At 47.7% G+C, this 25,584-nt stretch overlaps 1 protein-coding gene across 4 annotated transcripts; it reads right to left on the reverse strand.

Moving 5' to 3' along the window:
* Positions 1 to 222: 222 nt before the first annotated feature.
* Positions 223 to 24,907, reverse strand: MPZL3 (myelin protein zero like 3). Of its 4 annotated transcripts, none has more exons than XM_051836010.3 (6): positions 24,809 to 24,907; positions 14,983 to 15,113; positions 10,217 to 10,427; positions 7,947 to 8,112; positions 5,315 to 5,378; positions 223 to 3,126 (listed from the first exon to the last, which is right to left on the reverse strand). In XM_051836010.3, the coding sequence occupies exons 1-6, from the start codon at positions 24,879 to 24,881 to the stop codon at positions 3,100 to 3,102; spliced, it is 672 nt and encodes a 223-aa protein (XP_051691970.2). In that variant the 5' UTR covers positions 24,882 to 24,907; the 3' UTR covers positions 223 to 3,099. The 4 variants fall into 4 exon arrangements, with proteins under 4 accessions (XP_051691970.2, XP_002722228.3, XP_089190689.1 ...); XM_002722182.6 differs by having other exon boundaries at positions 14,983 to 15,149; XM_089334563.1 differs by lacking the exon at positions 7,947 to 8,112.
* Positions 24,908 to 25,584: the final 677 nt, after the last annotated feature.

Below are 25,584 nucleotides of genomic sequence, written 5' to 3' on the forward strand. Positions count from 1 at the left end.
ACCACGAGCAACCAACAGTTTAACACCCAATTGGCAAAGTCCCTAAAAAATGTTATCATCGGTTCCTGTCGTGGGAGCTGGCTCCAGCAGACCACCGAATCGAAATCTATGTGGCTTCTTGCTAGGGTACAGCTCAGACACATCTGTTTGCTTCATGCTGAAAACCACAAACCCCCCTCTTTCACATGACAACCCTCCAACAGATGTACACCAAAAGGCAGGTAGAAGACATAGAGAAGTTTATTAATTATGCTGTGGTAAAGATACCAAGAGTTACAATGTCAGTGCACATGGCCCAACGGTGCATACCCTCTTACAAAAAAAAAAAAAAAGGTGATGAGATGCAGCAGTTAACAGTCCAACACTGGAGGCAAAGGAACAGAGCTGCCTCTTGGAGCAGCAAGGTTCTACGTTGTGCAGTTAGAGTCGTCTTGGTCCCGTGGATCGCCTCGCAGCTCCGGCTAGCAACACGGCTATGGGCCACAACAGAACACTCACACTCGGGATTTCTCTTCCAGGGCTGTTTTGTTTTTTTTTTTTAAACAAAGAGATGGCAGTCTTCCCTCTTGAAGCATGAGTGCCCATTTCAGGAGCTGCCGGGAACTAAAAGGTTCTCCAAGTAGCCCAAAGTAACAGGAGCACGGGAGACACAACGTACTTCATAAGCTCACACTTTGTGATAGAATCAGAGTCTAATGCACAAAACTCGTAAAGGAATGAAACCACCAGTCGAGGCTTCGCCCACCAGAGAAAGATGCTGAAACCCTTTGACCCTTTCTACACAGGCCGGTCTCCAAGTGAGGAGAAGAGTCCATGGAGGGGCAAAAATGAAGAGTACGGCACCTTGGGAGATGCAAACAGCAGGTGAGACACGGACTCCCTCTGCCTTTCACCCTGCAGGCAGGCAGGCAGGCAGGCGTCTTCAGCTCCTTTGAAGACAAAAGCTGCAACCTTCCCTCCCCCACAGTGTGATCGTCTCCAGCCAGGATGGGACCACAAACTCGAGCAGTAGACTGTATCGCCAATTCACTCCTTCACCACAAAGAGCTCTACCGCTCGACCACCTCGAAAGGAAGGGACCGTTGCAAGTCACGATCAGGCTACAAAGTACCCCGTCCAAGTACTCACAGGGCACCCTTTGCCTGGAAGGACAAACATCCACACTGGACACATCCTCACAACGGACCTGCGAGGGGATTACGAGAAGCCTCACCCCAAACCAGTTCCCCATTTCATGGGATGTGGCTTTGAATGGGTTCCGGAAACATCTCAGTGGGAGAGAAATGAGACACAGAAACTCCCCCTTACAATTAGATCTCTATCTTCAAACCCCAAGAGTGCCAAGAATTTACTTTTGTTGTTCAAATTATTTTCTTTTCTCTGTTGGGTGTTAAAAATGGTCTCATTCTATTGGCCACAGACAACCACATCCTTAAAAAAGTGGCCTGAAGGACTGCAGCGTTTACCTACTGAAAATGTCAACTGCCATCCCATCCGCCTCTTCTGATTCCTTCCGTGACTGCAGGTGAATCACAGGAGACCGTCAACTAACCAGATTCTCCGCTCCAGACTGACACAAGAGGCCAGGCCAATTCTACGAGCAGAGCTAATGACCCAAATTTTTAAAACGAGATCTTGGCCAAAAAGATACAAGTGGCTTTATAACATTCATAATGCAAGATGTTACCATGTGGGAACCCCCTGAAACACAGAGGGAGGAACCATGGAGTGGGACTTCCTATTGAAAACACAAAGATGGGCCGGCGCCACGGCTCAATAGGCTAATCCTCCGCCTGTGGCGCCAGCACACCGGGTTCTAGTCCCAGTCGGGACGCCGGATTCTGTCCCAGTTGCTCCTCTTCCAGTCCAGCTCTCTGCTGTGGCCCGGGCCAGTGGAGGATGGCCCAAGTCCTTGGGCACTGCCCCCGCATGGGAGACCAGGAAAAGCACCTGGCTCCTGGCTTTGGATCAGCACGGTGCGCCGGCCGTAGCAGCCATTGGGGGTGAACCAACGGAAAAAGGAAGACCTTTCTCTCTGTCTCTCTCTCACTGTCCATTCGCCTGTCAAAAAAAAAAAGAAGAAGAAACACAAAGATGAAGGAGGGAGATAATTTTCACTTCTCATGAGGGAGACACGAACCTCGCGACGTTACACATACGTGCTGATGGCCTGCAGAAACCCCATCTAAGTTAACATTTGAAGTGCGCTGCTGTGGGAGGATGGAAGACAGCTTGCCCATCGCAGTGCACTTGCAGCTGGTGCATTTTAGAAGTCAACATTTTAGAGAACAACACAAGTGAAAAGGTTCAAGTGCAGAGAAATGCTAAAACAGTCTGGACGTCCCCACTACATTCTTTTCAAGAATTTTCCTTGCCTCTAATCTGAAAAATCGAGAATGAAACCACAATTAGTCAGCTGTAAGAAAACAAACACTCCTTGGGCCAAGGAGACCCAAACCAAACCAAACCAAACCAGGACTCCTCTAGCTCACCACTCCTTGCCTTAATTGTAAACGGACGACACTTTATTTAATACTTTAAAACCCCAGTAAAGGCAATCCAAAGACTCCTGATCCTCCCAGCTCCCAGGAGATTAGGGTTGTGCACTCCAAGTCGCTCACAGTTGACGCGACCACTAAACCAGGACTCTATGCTGTAGACTAATTCACAGCTGGACATGTCCCTGGAGCAAAAAGCAAAGACAACATTTTGTCTGGTAGTACATCAGGAAACTACACGATCCACTTCGCTGCAATAATCATTTTGGCATCAGCAACGTGGCAAACACTTAGGATTCTCCTTCTAAACCAGAAGAGAACATGGAACCAAAAAGTATCTGCTCAGGAAAGACTTTCTTCATCCGACTAGAGTAACCTGTCAGAAGGGAAGTCATGAGTCTCTTCTGACGGCTTCTGAGGTTTACAAACACAACAACAACACTTCTTCAATAAATAAATGGCTTCTAGTGTCTTCACAGATGACCCCCAGATGCTCTGCCCCGGCCGTCCGGGCCAGCGCCGCCCTCTGAGAGGTTGCAGCTGCCGGGGAGTGGGGTCATTTCTGGTGTAGGAGGCTCTTCTTATCTCACGCAGGCTTTCATCAGTATGTCTCCTCGTAGTCTGAGTCCTGGAGGGAAAGAACGGAGGGCGTGGTGTGCACGGGAAGTACAACGCCGAAGTCCACATACTCGGATCCTCCAAGGGAACCAGAGTGTGAAGCAGGAGCTCGATGCCCCGGACCTGCCACGCCTACACCCCCGTGAAGCGTCAGGCACCTCGGTACGATCATGCCTAGTGGGCTCACTGCTGCCTGGAAGCCTTGATGGTTTCCTTTCCCTCGGTGAGTATTTTTTGAGATCTCGGAATACAAGGAAGGGTTCCCTGGCTACAGCAGAGCACACAGGATTGTGTTTGGGAGGTGAGGCGAGGGGTCACGCTGCTTCCAAGTTCCACCCTTGCTGGCTGTGTGAGCTTGGATAAACCTAGTTCACTGGGGCCGGCACTGTGGCGCAGTAGGTTAATGTCCTGGCCTGAAGTGCCAGCATCCCATATCGGCGCCAGTTCGAGACCCAGCTGCTCCACTTCCGATCCAGCTCTCTGATATGGCTGGGGAAAGCAGTGGAAGATGGCCCAAGTCCTTGGCCCCCTGCACCCGCGTGGGAGACCCGGAAGACACATCTGGCTCCTGGCTTCATATCGGCACAGCTCCGGCCATTGTGACCCATTGGGGAGTGAACCATCGGATGCAAGAACTCTCTCTCTCTCTGCCTCTCCTCTCTCTGTGTAACTCTGACTTTGAAATAAATAAATAAATCTTAAAAAAAAAAACTAGTTCACTTCTCTAAAAGCTGGTTTTCTCATCTGTAAAATGAGGACAACAAAAACACCTACTGAACTGAATGAGACAATGTATGCAGATTGCTCTGCATGGGGCCTGGCACTCTGTAAGCACTCATTCAAGATTAGCAAGCACTCATCATGGGGGTCAGTGTTGTGACACCACCTGCAATACCAAAACCCACATGGGCGTCGGTTCCTCCTAGATGCTCCACTTCTGACCCAGCTCTCTGCTACTGCACCTGGGAAAGCAGTAGAAGATGGCACAAGTGCTTGGGACCCTGCACCCGCGTGGGAGACCGGAAGAAGCTCCTGGCTCCTGGCTCCCGGCTCCAGCCTGGCCCAGTCCAGCCATTGCAGCCATTTGGGGAGCAAACCAGCAGATAGATAGATAGATAGATAGATCAATCTCTCCTCCCCCACCCACTCCCTCTCTGTAACTGTCTTTTAGAAAAATGCAGTTAGTGAGCCGGCGCCGTGGCTCAATAGGCTAATCCTCCGCCTTGCGGCGCCGGCACACCGGGTTCTAGTCCTGGTGGGGGCGCTGGATTCTGTCCCGGTTGCCCCTCTTCCAGGCCAGCTCTCTGCTGTGGCCCAGGAGTACAGTGGAGGATGGCCCAAGTGCTGGGTCCTTCACCCCATGGGAGACCAGGAGAAGCACCTGGCTCCTGCCTTCAGATCAGCGTGGTGCGCCGGCCGCAGCGGCCATTGGAGGGTGAACCAACGGAAAAAGGAAGCCCTTTCTCTCTGTCTCTCTCTCACTGTCCACTCTGCCTATCCAAAAAAAAAGAAAGAAAAGAAAAAAAAAAAAAAAAAAAGAAAAATGCAGTTTAACGGGCGGTGGCATCTCAGCTGGACCTTGCAGAATGACAAAATGTTTTCCAGGTGAAGAACATTAAGTTCTGTGGGGGCTGAACTTTTGGTCAGTTTTGTTCACTGCTGTTTCCTGAGTACCTAGTATACTGCACACAGGCTTCCTAGAAACAGCAAATACTCGAGGGGCGGCCGTAGCAGCCTTTTTCCATTGAAATCCAAACCTGAGCCTTCCACGTGGTAATGTTCATTGAGAAAAGACATCCGGTTACCGAAAGGTTCTATTGCTCTACCTCCCTGGCAAACACTGAGGCTCAGCAGGAAAATCACACGCGGGGCTCTGGGCCAGCCAGTCGGAGTGTCCTCGGATGAATCCAGCGCGCAGGCCACTCCTCTCTTAGGACTTTCTGTCACCAGCACAGGCTGCTCGGGCCAGCCCTCTCCCTAACCTACGAATACCAGCCCACGCTCACGAGGCAGACAACAAAATCATGCTCACAACTGGCGGGGCTCCCCTGTGACTGGAAGGCTCTGGGCAAAGACTCTGGTTCAGACCTCGCGTGGTCCTATCTGCATATCCCCTGCTGCCTCGGAGGGCCAAGGACCTCCCTGAGTCAGCGGGAAAGTGAGACAGACAGACAGCAGAGGGACTGGCGGGGACTTACCATGCACTCGGCACAGCGGACGCAAAGCCTTGTCATGCACGTGTCGTTCTCCTCCTGGTCGGTGCTGCAGAAGGGGACAGAGCAAACCCGGACCATCACCATGCTCAGCAGAGGACGTGCAAGAACACAGGCATTGAAACCCACAGGCCTGGCCTCGATCCTGGTTCTGCCACCCACCAGCCAGGTGCCTGTTTCTCATCTATAAAATACAGACTTCCTGCCTGCCCTTCAAGAATAGGAGGAAATAAAATTAAATATGTTGCCCAGCACATAGTATGTGCTCAATAAATAGAAATGAGTCATAATTTTTCATTCAGAATTGTACCAAGCACCAACAATGTCTGGTTATCATGCTAGGCGAGGGTAAAAACATAAACAAACAAAACATGGTCCCTTGAAGAGCTTACAATCTCATGGAGGTGAGAGACCTGGTAAAACCTAACAAGTAGGGGCAAGTGTTGTGGTGCAGAGCGTTAAGCCACCACTTGGCACATGCATATCCCATAGGAGTGCCTGGTGCAAGTCCTGGCTACCCTGCTACTCTGTGCTTCTAATCCAGCTTTCTGACAATGCACCTGGGAGCCAGAGGCTGATGGTCCAAGTAATAGGGTTCCTGCCACCCAGGTGGAAGACCCAGATGGAGTTTCTGGCTCCAGGCTTGGGGCTGGCACATCTCCGGCTGCTGCAGGCATTTGGGGAGTGAATTAGTGAATTATGTACTGAAGATCTCTCTCTCACTTGCTCTCTCTCTATCTCACTTCTCCACCTCCTCACTCCCTCTGCCTTTCAAATAAATCTTCAAGCATTAAACTTAAGTATGCTATTTTTTATAAAAGATGTATTTATTTATTTGAAAGTCAGAGTTACACAGAAAGAGAAAGAGAAGCAGAGAGAGAGAGGTCTTCCATCTGCTGGTTCACTCCCCAAATGGCTGCAATGGCTGGAGCTGCACTGATCTAAAGCTAGGAGCCAGGAGCTCCCTCCAGGTCTCCCACGCGGGTGCAGGGACCCAAGGACTTGGGCCATCTTCCACTGCTTTCTCAGGCCACAGCAGAGAGCTGGATCAGAAGTGGAACTGCTGGGTCTCGAACCAGCACCCATATGGGATGCCCGCACTGCAGACGGCAGCTTTACCAGCCACGCCACAGTGCTGGCCCCTTAAGTATGTTATAATACAATATGTGATAAGCATTTTAATAGAGTTAATGTCAAACTGCTGTGGCAGCAAAGGGCAGGGCGTGGAAGAGCTGCACCCTGGAGGAGCTAGGGATACTCAAGAGACGGAAGGTTGAAGATTTGGAGCTTCCGGGCAAGCAGGAGAGGAGAGGAAGGCAATCCAGGCCACAGAAAAGCATAGAGGGTAAATGATTTGCTCGAGGACAGCTCACAGCGGCTGGAATGCAGGGTCAATGAAAAGAAATGGCAGGAAACAATGTGACGAGGTCAGATAATAAAGGGTTTTGTATACTAACCTTAGAAATATACATTTTAGGGACCAGCGCTATGGTGCAGCGGGTAAAGCCACTGCCTGCAGCGCCAGCATCCCATATGGGCACTGATTCAAGTCCTGGCTGCTCCTCTTCCTATCCATCTCTCTGCGATGGCCTGGGAAAGCAGTAGAAGATAGCCCAAGTCCTTGAGCCCCAGTCTCCCGTGTGGGAGACCTCGAGGAAGCTCCTGGCTCCTGGCTTCTGTTTGGCCCAGCTCCAGCCATTGCGGCCATTTGGGGAGTGAACAAATGGGTGGAAGATTATGTCTCTTTCTCTCTCTAATTCTGTCTTTCAAAATAAATAAATCTTTTTTAAAAAATTAAAAAGAAATAGATGTTTCAATCAAGCATTCATCACCTCTTTGGGGCCATAGATTCCTTGTACAGGGCACCCTTGATCCTTTAAATAAAAGCATGGCGGGGGGGGGGGAATACATGAACACACTCACACACACATACACACACACTCACACACACACACACGCTCTGAAAACCTGGGCCCTCTCAGGCTAAGACCATCAGGTTAAAGACCCCTGACAAAGACAATGGAGAACCAATGGGGTTTTTAGGTAGAATTTTGTTACTTTTTTTTTTTTTTTTTAGTAGATTTGTCTTGAGGGCAAACACTGGATGATGCCTGCTCACCAGCAGAGTGGCTTTGACAACCACAGTCCACTCAGCTCCTGCGGAGTGTCTGCTGACCAAGAACAGATCCCTGATTTAGACACTTTTGTCCTCCACAGCTATTCTTAAAGCCTCTATCATTACGCATGCATCTTCAGCCAGGAGACATCAGTTCAGTGGCGAAAAAAAAAAAAAAAAAAAAAGCGGGGGGGACAACTGATTTGGAATCTCCTCTGGATTTTGAAGAAATGAGATAGCCGCATCCAAGTTTATATTCAGAACTACGGCCCCGTACACTCTGATTTCCCCAGAAGATGGGGCCGATCTGACAGCTCCTCCGTCTCTCTCCCGGTTATATCCACAAGCTCCACCTGCAGCCTCCCTTCCAGTGCTCCACAGCACAGCCACTCTCTTCCAAAGGGAACTGCACCATCAGACCTAAACTCAGCGCGCAAGAGAAGCGGGGCGTGGACGCACGGTACGGGCAGGGCAGCACCCGCAGAGCAGGCCGGGACTTACTCGTCGGAAACCTCAATAGACGACTTCTTATAGCCAGCCTTGCTCCTCTTGTTCAGCCCCGCAGCCTGGCGCCCCATCCGCACCAGCAGCAGGACCACCACCACCGCAGAGGGGATGAAGACGAGAACAGAGAGGAGGGCCACCGAGGAGAGCATGGTGCCAAACCCTAGGGGGGAGGGAGAGAGGGTGAGAGAGGGACACGCAGAGGCTTCTTCCACAGGAGTCACGTTCTGCTTCAGCGTTTGCATTTCTTATGATTACAAAAGGAATCGATTCATGGTGGAAAAGGAAGAATATATACACAAGGACAATGGAGGCTAAAAACTCGGGGCGAGCCTTGTGGCTTAGTGGATTACACCACCACTTGCCATACCTGTACCCCATATTAGAGTACCGGTTCCAGTCCCAAGTACTCCACTTCCAATCCAGATGCCTGCTACTGCTCCTGGGAAAGCAGCAGAACATCTGGGTCTGTGCCACCTACACGGGAGGACCTGGATGGGATTCTGGGCTCCTTGCTTTGGAAAGTGAACTTGTGGGTGGAGGAGGAGCTCTCTCCCCACCCCACCCCGCCCCTGTCACTCTGCCTTTCAAATCAATAAAAAAATCCTTTTTTAAAAAGTACCCATTATCCTACTACCTAGAAATAACATACTGGCATCTACCATTACATGTTCTTTCAAGGCATATTGGGTACAGATGTGCACATGGGGGGCAGTAACATATTTAACATACTATTCTCAAGCTTCCGTTTTTACTCAATATGATAAACATTCTTCATGCCATTTTCAGATTTAATGCCTAATGGCTGTATAGTACTCTACTATATTGAATGACTCATTGAATTGACTCTCTGGAGCTGGACATTAAGTCTCCGAATCTCCAAGTTATCTTAGGATGATCATCCTTATACATAAACCCTCATGTTTAGCTCTATTTCTTTTTTTAAAAAAGAGATGGATTTATTTACTTTCTTTTTATTAGAAAAGCAGAGAGAGCGAGATCTCCCAGCTTAGAGTTCACTCCCCAAATGCCAGGTCCCAAGTACTTGAGCCATCATCTGCTGCCTCCCAGGGTACACATCGGCAAGAATCAGGAATCAGGAGCGGAGCTGGGACTTGAACCCAGGCACTCTGATATGGGATGCAGGCCTCTCAAGCGGTAGCTTACCTGCCACACCAAACACTCACCTCATTGCTCTGCTTCTTAAGATAAAATTAAAAATTAGAATTACTGAATCAAAATACACACAATCTTAAGGACTCTAACTCATACTACTAAACTATCTTCCAGAACAACTCCTGCTGGTAGTATAAATGTGCCCATGACTTTGAAACTTCCAAGTTACTACTCTTTGTGAGAGAAGCAGGCAGAAGAAGAGGGTGTGGGGAGACGGCAGGGCAGGCCGGCGTCTGTAATGAACCATAACGTATCTCCAAGGCTTCGGTTCAAACCCAAGTAAGGACTAGAATGACCACTTGACAGGGAAGAATAGAGGGAAAGGTCAGTCCTTAACCTCCCCTCCTCCTGTCTCACTCTGAAAGGGAACGGCTGCCCTTGGCAGCATAAATGCAGTCTCCTTCATTACCAGACACCTTCTAAAGGTATGGGCGAGAACATGGCTCAGCTGGGACAGCCAACACGACAGGGAAAGTGAAAGGACAGCCACGCCACCTACGCGGGGGGTTGCCACACTTTCCACAAGCCTGTGGTCACCCGAAGTTAAAGCAAAAAAGGAGTAGTGGGGAAAATACGCCATACTCGAAGAGAAAATCTACTTTTCAAAATAAAGATAGGGGCCAGTGCTGTGGCGTAGTGGGCTAAGCCTCTGCCTGTAGTGCCGCCATCCCATATCCCATACAGGTGCCATTTCCAGTCCCGGCTGCTCCACTTCAGATCCAGCTCTCTGCTGTGGTCTGGGAAAGCAGTAGAAGATGGTCCAAGTCCTTGGGCCCCTGCACCCTTGTGGAAGACCCAGAAGAAGCTCCTGGCTCGGGCTTCGGATCGGCGCAGCTCTGGCCGTTGGGGCCATCTGGGGAGTGAACCAGCGGAGAGAAGACCTCTCCCTCTCTCTCTCCCTGTAACTCTGCTTCTCAAATAAATAAATAAATATTTTTAAAATAATAATAAAGATTAAAAATTCATCCTAACAGGCATACTGAGGATGGCAGGAAAATCACTTTAATGCAACGACCCAATGACAACCGACTTAGGACGACAGCTTCCAGGAAGCAGCAGCGGTGAGAGCAGGGTGGTGGGGATGCACTTACCCCTTTCTGTGACCGTGAGCTCCGTCAGGGGGATGTTATGGTGCACGTCTGGGGGATTCTTCACAGCACAGCTGAATGTCCCGTTGTCCTTTAGGGTGGGGCTGCTTATGCTAATGGATGCATCCCCTTTGTACACGTTCCCAACCCAGAAAATCCGATCCCGAAACGTGCCTGCTGTGGTTGGGTACTGGAAAGACTGATAATGAAAAATCTAAGAAAGCAAGACCAGGGGAGAAAGAATTAATTTGGAAAATGCAATGAAAGTGTAAGCTGCGTATATCCCAAGGAAACTGTACTCATATAACAGGTTTTTTCAGCTGGGCCATTTTGGGGGGAGTGCGTTTAATATAACAGGTTAAGAAAAAGCCTGATGAGAGGATCCTGGGGTCCTGACCCTTGGCTCTGCCAGCTGTCCCTGAAGTCCTAAAGCAGTCATTCTCAACCAGAGACTTCATTCGCCTGGAGCCATCTGAAAGTAGTTCTTTCTATTTGCTTTTAATTGAAAAATCATTGCATATATTTACTTATGGGGTGCAATGTAATATTTTGATCTATATATACACTGTAGCAAGAAACAATCAGGCTAATTAACATATCCACTACCTTGCCAACTAAAACCCTCTTTTAGCAACTTGGAAATAAACAGTACATTATTATTAACTGTGGTCACCACACAGTGCCACAGATCACGACTGCTTCTGTCCCACTGAGACTTTGCACCTTTGATCAATCTCTCTCCTCTCCCCACCCCACCCATCCCCCTTTGTCTCCACCTCTGATAGTCACCTTACTACTCTCTATTTCTGTAAGACGGACTTTTTCAGATTCCTCATAGAAGTGAGATCACACAGTATTTGTCTTTCTCCCGTTCCATCCATGTTGTCACAAATGACAGAACTCCGCTCCTTTAAAAGGCTGGACGGGATTGCATTGTCTGCACAAATATCCTCTTTACCCACTGCTCAGCTGATGGACACATAGGTTGCTTCCATTTCTTGGCTGCTGTACATTGTGTAAGGTGAGCATGTGCATACTGCTGCCTCCTTGACATACCAATTTCAATTCTTTCCATTACAAACCCAACATTTTGGGATGGCTGGATCACATTGCAATTCTATTTTTAGATTTTTTTTTAGGAATATCCATCCTATCTTCCAAAATAGCTATTACCAGCTTATATCCCAACTAACAGTATATACCACTTTTTCCTCGTCCTCTTAATCACTTATCGTTCATCTTTTTGATAGTAGCCAATCTACCAACGTGAGGTAGTCTCACTGTGTTTTCTTTTTGCATTTCCCTGATTAGTGATGTTCAGCATTTCTTTCAGACAGCTGTTGGCCACTTGCATCCCTTCTTTGGGGAAATACCTATTCAAATCCTTTGCCCTTTTCCCACTGGGTTATTGGTTTACTTGCTACTCACCTGGGCCTCATAACAACACTGAACCATGTGATACAAGCATAATTATTCCAAACGTATAGAAAGGGAAACAAGACCAAAAATAAAAATGAAGGGAGTTCCTCAAAGGTACACAACTAGCAATCGACACAAGGGAGATGTGTTTACTCTCAGAATGGCCAGGAGGGTGTACCATAATCTGGTCCCTCTCAAGTCACCTATGTTGGCAGCTAACAGAAACCCCATTCAAATGCATAATAAGTACTTGATGAATGTATGTTGAATTAAAATTAGGCTGCTTTGGACTTGGTAATCATACACTTCATCTCCAAAAGCATCAAGTGAGATGGGGAGGTAGGTTGGGCAGATACTACAGCACCACATGGCTTTTCTCTCTTATGCAAGATAGAAGCCTTGGGGGCGACACTATGGCATAGCAGGTAAAACTACCTCCTGTACACCATACGGATGCTGGTTTGAGACCCAACTACTCCACTCTGACCCAGCTCATTGCTAATGTGCCATGGAAAGCAGCAAAGGATGGCCCAAGTGCTTGAGTTCCTGTACCCACGTGGGAGACCCAGAAGAAGCTCCTGGCTCCTCCTGGCTTCAGATGGGTTCAGCTCCAGCCTTTGCAATCATTGGGGAAGTGAACCACTGGATGGAAGATCTTACTCTCTTTGTCTGACTCTGTATTTCAAACAAATAAATATTTAAAAAAAGAAAAGAAAAGAAAAAAAAGAAAGAAAGAAAAAAGAGCAAGTCAGGCCCCTCCCTTCCAAAAAAAAAGAAGATACAAGCCTTTCCTCTTTCTTTGTTTACTTGGTACTTCCCACTTAGGAACGCAGGTGTTTGCAACCACTGAATTGCCCAATTTTGAAGCGCAACTTCCTAAAGAATTGGCTGAATCACTTATTGCTTCCTTTGTTCATGAATTCATTCAACAATTCTTTTTTTTTTTCTTAAGATTTATTTTTATTTATTTGAAAGACAGGACAGAGTTACAGGGAGAGGTAGAGACAGAGAGAGAGGTCTTCCATCTGCTGGTTCATTCCCTAGATGGCTACAACGGCCTGAGCTGCACCGATCCAAATCCAGGAACCAGGAGCTTCTTCCGGATCTCCCACGCAGGTGCAGGGGCCCGAGGACTTGGGCCATCTTCTACTGCTTTCCCAGCCATAGGAGAGCTGGATCAGAAGAGGAGCAGCCAGGACTAGAACCAGCGCCCATACGAGATACCAGCGCCTCAGGCCAGGGCTTTAACTCGCTAAGCCACAACACTGGCCCCTGAACAAATCTTTAACGCACAGCTCTCATGTGCTAGGCACCATGTTAAGCAAAAGGAGACGGTGGGAAGCATCTAGGCACAGCCCCTGCTATCTTATAACTTACACTCTAGTGGGAAAGAGCCAGGTGAAGGACAACCCCTCTTTGACCACAGGCATCAGTCAGTATCAAGGAGTCTGAAATTCATTGTCAAAAGCATCATCAAAGTCAATCTAACCCATACGTTCCTTGCTAACTGATTAACCTAAGGGAATCCTGACCCTGTAACCATGGACTTTTATGGTGCGTTTGCTGGATTTCTGACCAGCCTTGCAGAAAGCAGCACTGTGCAAACCATGTACACGTCAGGTTTCTAACGCAAGCAGCTCCCCACCGCCGGCTCTGATCTATTCTGGCCAAGAAGGCAGAGCCAAATAAGGCCAGCCAAAGTTTCCTGATCACTCAGGACAAAGTGAACTATTTAAGTCTAAAGAAAAAGGGGCCATGAATACAGCTTGGCTTCCTCCACTACAGTCACCTACCCAGCTCCAAGCTATGTGGCCTGCAATACTGGCTCCTAAAACAGAATTCAAAGACTACATATGGGCCGGTGCCACGGCTCTATAGGCTAATCCTCCGCCTTGCGGCACTGGCTCACGGGGTTCTAGTCCCGGTCGGGGCGCCGGATTCTGTCCCGGTTGCCCCTCTTCCAGGCCAGCTCTCTGCTGTGGCCCGGGAAGGCAGTGGAGGATGGCCCAAGTGCTTGGGCCCTGCACCCCATGGGAGACCAGGAAAAGCACCTGGCTCCCGGCTTCGGATCAGCATGGTGCACCAGCCGCAGCGCGCCGGCCACAGTGGCCATTGGAGGGTGAACCAACGGCAAAGGAAGACCTTTCTCTCTGTCTCTCTCTCTCTCACTGTCCACTCTGCCTGTCAAAAAAAAAAAAAAAAGATTACATATGAAAATTAAACATGGCCGGCACCACGATCACTAGGCTAATCCTCCACCTGCGGCGTCAGCACCCCGGGTTCTAGTCCTGGTCGAGGCACCGGATTCTGTTCCAGTTGCTCCTCTTCCAGTCCAGCTCTATGCTGTGGCCCGGGGAGGCAGTGGAGGATGGCCCAAGTGCTTGGGCCCTGCACCTGCATGGGAGACCAGGAGGAAACGCCTGGTTCCTGGCTTCAGATAGGCACAGCGCGCCAGCCGCAACACACCAGCCGGGGCGGCCACTTAGGGGGTGAACCAACAGAAAAAGGAAGACGTTTCTCTCTGTCTCTCTCTCACTGTCTAACTCTGCCTGTCAAAAAAAAAAAAAAAAAATCAAACAGAACATGTTTTAATGATGGAGACAGTACAAATAAGTTAAGGACATTTTCAAAAATATACTCTTATATACAGTCATGATATTTATATTCCTGAATACCACCTATCCTGAGCTAAGGATCCTATTAGAAGGGTTTTATTATAGCATTGCAACCTTCAATTAGACATGCACAATGGGATTTGAACCATAAATATGTTTTATATGTGTGAGTAAAGTATATTGCTCCTAACACTACAAGGCCATCTGTCAGACCATCTGTCACTAACACACAGTGCCACCAGGTCCTTCAAAGGCGCCTGCATAAATCAGTGCAGATGTTTGCACATCAGGAGGAAGTGCCAAGATAAACCTGCAGATACGCACAGACACGCCCACTGGCTCAACTCCCGCAAGGCAGGAAACAGCAGCTTCCAGAGGAAGGCTGCCTGGGCTTGAGACCTGCAGAATTGCTTCTCTCCAACAGTCCCGGAGGTACCCTTTCTAATGCATCACATCTGAAAATGAGGCCATACCACCAGGCAGGAAGAAACAACAAAGCAGAAACAAAAATCAAACCACATTCCCCCTGAGTTTCTGACAATTTTTCCCCATGGCTTATTTGCAAGATCCTTGCGTGGAAGAATAAAAAGCCCTCCATGACCAAACAAATGTCATCCAGGATAGAGGCTCATCTGCTACTGTAAGGAGAGAAACCCTCATGTAGGCCTGTGACTTGCAATAAAAGGATGTGGAAAGCATCACACACAGGAAGCTCCCGGGCAGACGCACACTTACTGATTCTGTGCGGCTGCTGCCAGGAGGGCGGTACGTCCAGTCGATGGTCAGTTTGTCGGTGACATCTGAAGTTGACTTGAAGGTGCATCTCAACTTGACCTTTTCTCCAACATAACCTCGGACATGGGCATCTGCGTTAATCTCCAAGGAAAGGACGATATAAACACCTAATCAAAGCAAGTCCAAATGCTTAAAATATATTCATTCAGGTGGAACACACAGAGGGGCGTCGGCAATAAAGATACGCTATGGATCATTTTTAGGGCTCTTGTCAAAGAGCCAGAGCCGTAAAATATCTTCTCCGGCAAGCCCACAAGGGACAAGGCCCTAACTTGTCCTAATCAAAGACAGCATTTTAATCATTTTGTGATCTTAAGTCACAGATTAGATGCTTAGGTAAAAAGTTTAAACCTGATCACATCGGCGTTTTTCCAAACACAGGCTTGTGGTTAAATGAAGTACAAAGAGGTGGGGCTGTCCCTAAAACACGACATCTCCCGCTCCTTTCCACAACCCCCAGACACACACACACACACCAGGAACATGGCAGCTTTTGTGGTCTAAGGGACTCACCCCAGGTACAGCATGCTTACAACACGTACTACCACTGCCTCAATCATCAGCAAAATGAGATCTAAGAACAGAAAATTTATTTTTTCAAAGAATATTTTAAAACTGCACCAGGGGGCCGGTGTTGTGGCATGGTGGGTAAACCACCGCCTGCAGTACCGGCATCCCATATGGGCGCTGGTTCGAGACCTCGCTGCTCCACTTCAGTTTCAGCTCTCTGCTATGGCCTGGGAAAGCAGTAGAAGATGGCCCAAGTCCCTTGGCCCCTGCAACATGGAAGATCCAGAAGAAGCTCCTGGCCCCTGGCTTCGGATCAGCACAGCTCAGGCCACTGCAGCCAACTAGGGAGTGAACCAGCGGATGGAAGACCTCTCTCTTGCTCACTCGCTCGCTCGCTCTCTTCATCTCTCCTCTCTCTGTGTAATTCTGTTTTTCAAATAAATGAATAAATATTTAAAAAACAAAAACTGCACCAGAGTTTTACCCAGCTCCTCCACCCCTCTTTCTTGAAGTTGGCTGATGAATCACACACACACCCCCTTTTTTTTTTGACAGGCAGAGTGGACAGTGAGAGAGAGAGACAGAGAGAAAGGTCTTCCGTTGCCGTTGGTTCACCCTCCAATGGCTGCCGCAGCTGGCGCACCGCGCTGATCCGATGGCAGGAGCCAGGTGCTTCTCCTGGTCTCCCATGGGGTGCAGGGCCCAAGCACTTGGGCCATCCTCCACTGCACTCCCTGGCCACAGCAGAGAGCTGGCCTGGAAGAGGGGCAACCAGGACAGAATCCGGCGCCCCGACCGGGACTAGAACCCGGTGTGCTGGCGCTGCAAGGCGGAGGATTAGCCTAGTGAGCTGCGGCGCCGGCCTACACACCCATTTTAAAAAAGTAAATCACGGGGCGTTTGGCACAGCAGTTGATACTTGAGATGCAGGCATCCTTACCTGTCCCAGTTTGGGTCCCAGCTGCTCTACTTCCAATCCAGCTTCCAGCCAATGCACCCTGGGAAGCAGCAGATAATGGTTCAAGCACTTGGGCCCCTGCCACCCATGTGGAAGACCCAGATGGAGTTCCAGACACTTGATTTTGGCATGGCCCCGCCCTGCCTGTTATAAGCATTTGGGGAGTGAACGAGCAGATTAAAGATCTCTCTCTCTCTCTCTCTCTCTTTCTCTCCTCCTTTTCTCTGTCTCTCTGTCTTTCAAATAAATAAATTTTAAATATATTTTTTTCAAAGTAAACCATAAGAAGGAAAACAGAACAATGAAGGCATTCTGCAATGCCAAGTCTTTTTTTTTTTTTTTTTTTTTGAAAAGCAGCAACAGAGCTCCCATCTGCTGATTCACTTCCCTAATGTCCACAACCGGGGCTGGGCCAAGCAGAAAGAATCCAGGAGTCAGAAACTCTACTCAGGTCTCCCACATGGGTGGCAAGGACCTATCTACTTGAGCTTTTACCACTGCCTCCCAGGCTACACATTAGCAGAAAGCCAGAAATCAGAGCGGAGCCAGGACTCAAACCCAGACACTCGGATATGAGAGGCAAGGCAGGCATCCCAAGTGGGGTTGCAACTGCTAGGCCTTCCCTGGGGATCATTCTTAAATCTGTAGACTTTCTCTGTCCAAAACCACTCATATATCCAACTCTGCCACTCCATCTCCCCCCACAGAGGTGGCACTTTTTTCTCACCAGTACTCTCTGCTCTCAGAAAGCAGTAAGTACAAATCCACCCTTCACTGGGGAGCCATGTTTTAGGAAATTAATTCACCAGCATTTTGTTTCCCTGGCTTCCTTATCCACCACAATAGACCATGATTCTTCCAGTGGCCAAAGGCAAACAGAGCAGCAGCACTTCAGGAAAGAGCAAGTCCAGTCTTGAAAACCAGTAGTTCCTCTGGTTCCAGGCAAGGCGGTGTTGTGATGGAGCACACAGACTCCTAAACCCCAGCCCTATCACCTGCTGGCTCTGTAGCCTTAGCAAACGTCTTTACGTCTTCATTGCCCCAGGGAGTGACAATGCAGGCTGAGCGACTCTAACCTGGAAATCTTTGCAACTGATATGACACCACCAGCGGAAAACGATTCGCTGACCTCATGTGACAAGTTGCAGTCAAAATGCAGCCACACTTGTACCTCATATTGGAGTGCCTGTACCTCATATTGGAGTGCCTGCTCCACATTGGCGTGCCTGTTCCATATGCCAAGCTGCGGATACAGCTTCCTGCTAATGCACCTGGGAGGCAGCAGATGATTGGTCCAAGTACCTGGGCCCCTGCCACGCAGGTGGGAGACTCAGATGGAGTTCCTGGCTCCTGGCTTGGGCGTGGCCCAGCCCCAGCTGCTGCAGGCAGGAGAGTAAACAAACCACAGATGGAAGATCTGTGTGTATGTGTGCACCACTCTGCCTTTTAAGTATACAAATTATGTATGTATATGTAAATTTTTCAAAATGAAAACAAATCCTAAACCTGAAGCCTTTCTAGACACTCGATGTCTAACAGAGTTTACCTGAGCAGGTCCCTGTGAGACTGCGTGGGTTAGGACACACACACAATCAACTCTGAGAAGCCACTCAGCCTGGAGTCAGTGCGCGGTGCGCATTAGCTGGTGTCATAGGCCAGTGTCACCACTCCAGCTCCGCCTACACTCTCTGCCTTCCCGTCACAGTCAGCTGTGAGTCATCGATTCCTTGGCCTTCTGCCTGCTTTGAACCATTTTTCTTGCTCCTTTCTAGACCGTCCAGTCTGTTCACATTCCTCTTAAAAGGAGGAGACCAAGACAGGGCTCATTAACAAGCACTGGAACAGGAATCTGACCCAGCCCAAAGAGTGAGGTCTCCCGGTGAGTCCCCAGGATCCTTTCTGCGCTTGCCATACTCAACCTGCCACTCCTCCCACGCCTTTGCAATGCCGCTCCTCTGCCTGGAAAGCCCCATCCATCAGTCCCCACTCTGCTGATCCACAAAGGTTAAAATAAAAAGTCATCACCCAAGACCTGGCCCTAAAAACTGCAAGGTCAAAACAGATGGGTAGTCTATAATCTTCCCACATCCCATTCTTCTATCTTATAACATAGGCACAGTATGGAGATTCAAAGTATGGGCTGAGACTTAGCCAGACCTAGACTTGAGTCCTAGCTCAGCTACTCCCTAGCTGTGAGATCTTGAGTCAAAGTTACCTGACCTGCTCAAGCTTCAATTTCCTCACTTGGTAAATGGGAATACTAATAAAGACCTACTTCCCTGGATCGCTGTAAAGATCCAATACAACTAAAAAAGGTAATATGAGAAACGCTTAGCACATCACCTGGAATAAAACTTTCCAGAAACGTTACTATTATTATCAAAATGAGTACCATACGTATTCATTCATATTCAAAACCTTCCATAATTCCTTACTGGACTATAGAATAAAATTCCAACATAATGATCTGGCTCCAAACTTCTGTCACCCTATGACCTGCCCATCCCATCCCCTTCACCGTATCTACAATGTCCTGGCATTTCTCAAGTACCCTGTGTCCCTTCATGCCCCTGTGCATGACCATGTCTGGGGAAGGTTCTCCCCATCTCTACCAATCCTGCCTGTGTTGTCACCCACCATACCACATCCCAACACCTTCAAAACCCAGCTCAGATTCTCAGCCTCCTGGGTTATATTCCCGGATGCAGACATTGCTCTGTCTTCAATGTCCTCATAACGCAGAGTAGAGCTGTTCAGCACACGTGCCATTGAATGCACCTCATTTATAAGACTGTTTCCTCCATTCAGGGGAAGACAGCAAGGGGAGACAGAGAGAGAGAGGTCACCAAAAACTCTAGTACAGGAACACAGCGTGTTCATTAGTCAGCCACTCTCTTCTAACACTATCTTTTTTTTTTTTTTTTTACAGTTTTTTCAACACCCTAACTCTCCTGTGCTCCTCTCTGCAGCAGCCATTCAGGGAGAGCTTCACTCAGACTGGACTGGTATCCCTGAGGAAGAAAAACCCCACAACTGCACAGACAGCCACCATGAAGACATCGATGTTAGGGAACAGGAGGTGTCAGGGGTGACTCCCAGGTTTCTGGCTTGGTGATGCCATTCACTAAGACTGGGAATGTACCAGGCCTGGCAGGGGAACATGAGTTTGATTCTAGATGAGGTTAAGGTGTCTTTGGGATACCCAAGGGATAATGGCAGGGAGCAAACGGTTTAGGGCAGAGGTCAGCAAACCATGACCCAGGGGCCACATGGTAGGAGAAGAGTAAACTAAGACAAGTTCCCCCTACTCTCAGCTCTGCAGGTGACCCAGGGTAACCTAAAACAATCACTGCAGCCAGTGTTCTCCTGATAGAGATAAAAGAAAAAACAAAACCTACACACACACCCACCACACCTCAAAACAGCCCAGACACGTAGGGTTCTACAATCTCTGTGGTGCAAATACTCCTACCATGGCTAATTTCAAGCTACAAAAGGAAAGTACCTGCACGCTGAATCAGGAAGCAATACATGTAACTCACTCTTGCACACACACACCATCCTCCTGATAGGTTTGGGGTCAACACATGACCTAGTTTCAGAAAGCATGCATGGCAACTTATGTAATGACTCCATGCCTTATTTATGTTCTTCTCTGTGTCTAGAATGTTCCTCATCCCCTTCCTCTTAGTCCTCTTTCAAGAGTGAACTTTGGTGATGCCTTCAGGAAGTCTTCCCTTTATCATCACAGCAGGTCAGGGACACCTCCTCTGCATGTCTCTGGTTTCTAATGTGCTTCTCCCTTTCTTAAAGACTGATTTATTTATTTGAAAGACAGAGTTACAGAGAGAGACAGAGAGGCAGAGACACAGGCAGAGAGAGATCTTCCATCTGCTGGTTCACTCTCCAGATAACCACAACAGTGGGAGCTGGGCTGGTCCAAAGCCAGCAGCCAAGAGTCAGGAGCTTCTTGGAAGTCTCCCATGTCAGTACAGGGGTCCAACCACTTGAGCCATCTTCTGCCACTTTCCCAGGCACTTCCATGGCTGTTGCAGTCATCTGGGGAGTGAACCAACTGTTGGATGATCTCTTTGTCTCTCTCCCTCCCCTCCACTCTTTTCCTCCCTTCCTCCTGATGTCACTATGCCTTTCAAATAAAACAAATCTAAGAAAAATGTATAGTTACAGAGGTAGGAATTTAGCCTAGAGGTTTAGACACCACTTAAGATGTCCACATCACGTATAGGAGTACCTGTGTTCCATATCCAACTCTGGCTCCCACTCCAGCTTCCTGCTAATGCAGACCCTGAACGGTAGAGGTGATGGCTCAAGTAATTGGGTTCCTGCCACCAATACGTGAGATCTGGATTGACTTCCCAGTCCGGGTTCCAGTTGTCACAGCCATTTGGAGAGTGAACCACCAGAAAGGAGCTCTCCCTCTCTCTCTCTCTTTCTTTCTTTTTAAAAAGATTTACTTTATTTATTTGAAAGAGTTACAGAGAGAAGTAGAGCCAGAAAGAGAGAGAGAGAGAAGTCTTCCATTCCACTGGTTCACTCCCCAAATGATCGTAATGGCCAGAGATGAGCTGATCTGAAGCCAGGAGCCAGGAGCTTCTTCTGGGTCTCCCACATGGGTGCAGGGTCCCAAGGACTTGGGCCATCTTCTTCTGCTTTCCCAGGCCATAGCAGAGAGCTGAATCAGAAGTGGAGCAGCCAGGACTCGAACCAGCACCCACATGGGATGCCAGCGCTGCAGGCTGGGCCTTTAACCTGCTGCACCACAGCACTGGCCCCCTTCCCTCTCTTTCCTTTTCTCTGTCTCTCTTTCTCTGTCACAATCTCTATTTCTATCTTTCTACCTCTCGAATAAATTTTTTTAATTTATTTGAAAGGCAAAGTTACAGAGAGAGGGAGAGACACAGAAAGAGTGAGGTCTTCTATCCACTGGTTTACTCCCCAGATGGCCACAGGAGCTTCTTCTGGGTCTCCCATGGGAGTGCAGGGGCCAAGCACTTGGGCCATCTTCCACTGCTTTCCCAGGTGCATTAACAGACAGCTGGGTCAGAAGTGGAGCAACCGAGACTTGAACCAGCACCCGATGCTGGCACTGCAGGCAGAAGCTTAACCTTATATGCCACAGCACTGGCCCTGAAAATAATTTTCTAAGAAGCTTTTTAATTAAAAAAAAAAAATGCATAGTTACAGACAAGTACAATCCATGGGTGAACCCAACTAGTTTATACTGTCAGACATCTGGAGGTTGGGTCCCTTTGAAGGAGCAGGGATGATGCCGGAGAGAAGCACAGTGAAGGCTTCTGGGAGCCAAGAACGTTCTATATCCTGAGTAGGGTGCTGGTTATTCAGCTATGTCCAGTTTCTGAAAATTCATTGAGCTATATACTTGTTATATGTGTACTTTCCCATATATAGACTGTATTGAAATTAAAAGTCTCTTAAGATCAATGGATATAGCTGGTTTGTCTCTTCTACTCATAAAAATAGAATGGGGGAAAAATTACCAAAGTAATGTTAAATTCATTCAGAAACTTCCATCCTAGCCTAAGGTCCTTACAGATATCTTTCCACCTGAGGAAAAAAAAAAAAAGCTGCTGAGTAAAAATAGCCAACTATTGAAATATTCATAATTAACTACTTTTTAATGTAAAACAACAGTTTAACCTAAGACACTGTTAACACGTGGAAGAAATTAAATGTGTCAAAACAAAGATCCAAATTTGTACACTCCATTTTCCAAAATATAAATCTGCCCGGGGCAGGAGTTGTGGAACAGGTTATGCTGCCATGTGGGATGCCGGCACCCCACACTGGAGTCCTGGCTTCTTTGCTTCTGATCCAGCTTCCTGCTGATGTGCCTAAGAGGGCAGCAGATGATGGTCCAAGTAGAGTTCCCGCCACCCCTGCAGGAGACCTAGCAGGAGCTCCTGGCTCCTGGCTTCAGCCTGGCCCAGTCTTAGCTGTTGCAGGCATTTGAAGAGTTAATCAGTGAATGAAAATCTCTCTCTCTCATTTTCTCTCTTCCTCTCTCTCTCTTTCAAATAAATCCTTTAAAAAAGAAAGATCTCATTTTAAAAAAAAGAAAACTGCCAATCTTTGACTCATATAATTATATACTTAAATGAAAAATAAAAAAGTGTACGAATCCAAGACTCCTAGTCTAGTCTATCATTTCTACACAATTAGGCATCTGATACAGCAGGTCCAGACTTATAACTTACAGAGAATTTGGACAAGCTAATAATTTAAGAAGAGGAAAGGCACATAAATACTAGTATGAAACCAAAGTCGATTACCTAACAAATTCAGAAGTAACACCAGGGGCAGGCATTTGGCATGGTGGCTAAGATGCTGCCTGGGATGCTCTGATCCCATATCACAGCACCTGCTTCTGGCCCCGGCCACTCTGCTTCCAATCCAGCTTCCTGCTAATGTGCACCCTGGGAGGCTGCTGCTGGTGGCTCAGTACTTGGGTCCCTGCCACCCACACAGGAGACCCAGATTGGGTTCCAGGCTCTGATTTTGGAGCCCTGGCCATTGTGGACATTTGGGGGAATAATTTTTACAAAGACAAAAAAAAAAAAAAAAGAATGAACCTTGAGAGAACATTAAGTAAAAGCAGTCAGGCAAAAAGAAGTACATGTTCTATGATTCCATGTATACAAAATGTGCAGAACAGCCACATCCAGAGAGATGGGAAGAGGATGCCAGTTGGCAATTACTGGGGGAAGGTAGGAATGGGTGTAGGATTTCTCTTAGATACAATGAAAGGGAAGTTTTAGAATTGATTGTGGTAATGACTTCATAGCTCTGTGAATACTAAAGTCCAGTGAAACGTATACAGTGGTTTACAACGGGTAACTTGTATAGCATGTGAGTTACATTTCAATAAAGCTATTCTTTCTTAAATGGTGAAAGATAAATCTATTCAACAAGTACACAGAGATCATAAAATCAACTTTTAACGTTTGATGGAATTACTTGGTCTGGCAGATTTGACACGTGGTCGTCAATGAGAAATGAAGAAAACACCATTTCTAGATTTTTTTTCCCTATAGGGTAAGATTTTAACATTTCCCATGTATGTGTGAGAGAGAACTCTTATTTGGAGTGACACATAAGCCAGCCTAAATACTATATTGCAAAAAGAACCTAGCAGAAAAACTGGACACTTACAACACAAGTAGTTGGGAGGTATCAAGGAGTGTGCTGGCAGCAAGAATATTAGTCACCAAATAAATAAAAACTTCCCAGTCTCACCTGCGAGGATTTAGGACATCTGAAGTCTACATTTATGTAATATTTAAGTCCCTTTCAGAAATCCCCATTAACCACAGGGAAACTGTATGAAGTTCACAATTCCCTTTAATGCTAGCTATTTTAATACTTGATTTCCCAAGAAGATACATACTCATGCAAGACCCAGGAAAAATTACATCCTAAAATGAAGGTAATTAGGTTGGACTGAAATGGATACAATTTGAAAACTGCATTAATACAAAACTTATTCAAATTTTAAGATTAGGACATCACGGAAACACTATACTTCTGATACTAGTTTAAAATTTAAAAATTTAACACAAAGGAGACTGAGCTCCTGGAACCCATTCCTTATGAATTCATGGCATAATAAATTAGTATAAGATAAATAAATAAAAGACCTCTGGACTGTAAAGATGTTTCCTAAAAAAATTAAAATTAAAAAATAATTTAACACAGTTGACAGGTCCTTCATTAAAATGTTAAATTGGTTGTTTTCCTTAACAATGTTTCTTTATTGCAATGAAATCACATCACATTCCTTCTGCGCCCAATAAACATTTTATTTCATAGCCCCGATTATCCTCCCAAAAAATAAAATTACCAACGTTCATGTTTCCTCTCCTACATATTACTGGGTCAAACCACTGGCTACAAGAGTTGCCTTTTTCTGATCAAGACAGCGCACAAGACCATAGCAATCAGCCACCGATTTCATCACAAGATAACCCGAGCGCCCCAAAGCCAGAGCTCGCGGCGGTCGCGTCGAGCTGCGCGTCACGGCAACACGACGCCGAATCCCGCAAGGTGGTCGGGCTCCCGCAGCCTCCGGAAAGGGCTCAAGCGCAACCCGCCTCCGGGCGGTGGAACCAAGCAGAGAACGTCCTCTCCCTCCTCCCCCTCCTCTTCCTGCCACAAGCTCAGCGGGGGTTTCCTGAGACCCCCCCACCCGGAACCGGAAAAGCGACCCACGTCCCTAACCCCCTCGGCCGGAAGTGGAGCGCGGCCAGCCGAGGCACTCACCCTGGAAGAACAGAACGCACAGCACTGGGGAGAGCGCGCAGCCGCGGCCTCCGGGCGCTCCGCTCTGCTGCATGCCGACAGCGCTCCAGCTGCTTGCACACCTTGTTTACGGCTCCCGGGAACGAGCCAGGTGACACCGGAAGTGACGTCAGGGCAGGAGGCCGCCAACGGGAAAGCAAGATGGCGTCAAGAGTTGCCGTAGGAACGTAGCTTCTTTCTAGAATCACACCTGGTTTCGCGGACTGGCGGGTCTTCACCTCTCTAGTGAGAGCTAAGTGCTCTCTTGAGTTAAAATGAAGCTGGCTTAAGACTGGGAAATCTGCAGTTTAATATTTATGGAATCCTGCAAAACTAAATCTTGATTTTTGTGTTCCAGTTGTGATTTTTCTGCCTCTAGAGATTAAGTGAAACTCATACTTGATTCCCTTAAATTTAAGTTCAAACTGTTAGGTAGGAAGTCAGATATGAGCTTATGTGTGTGTGACATAAAGGAATAAAGAGGAGACATCTATGTCCAGCATATGCATCTGCTGACAATGTTTCAGGGGCAGCCCCGTATTCACATTCTGCCCTGCCCCCTTCTACCTGATAACCTGCCAGGTGGAGATCCCCGCCCCTTCTGCCTGACAGATCTTCCACAATCTCCCAGATGCAGCCCAGTATCTGCATTTCAAACACCCTGCTCCAGATCCCCATTCTCTAGGGGGTCCTGCTCACCCTTCCTCTGAACCCAGGATGGCACTAGCTAGGCTTCCTCCTGATACCTTCAAGGGAAA

This window comes from Oryctolagus cuniculus, chromosome 1 (assembly GCF_051225735.1).
Source record: "Oryctolagus cuniculus isolate XC-2025 breed Fujian yellow rabbit chromosome 1, ASM5122573v1, whole genome shotgun sequence".
Lineage (NCBI taxonomy): Eukaryota > Metazoa > Chordata > Mammalia > Lagomorpha > Leporidae > Oryctolagus > Oryctolagus cuniculus.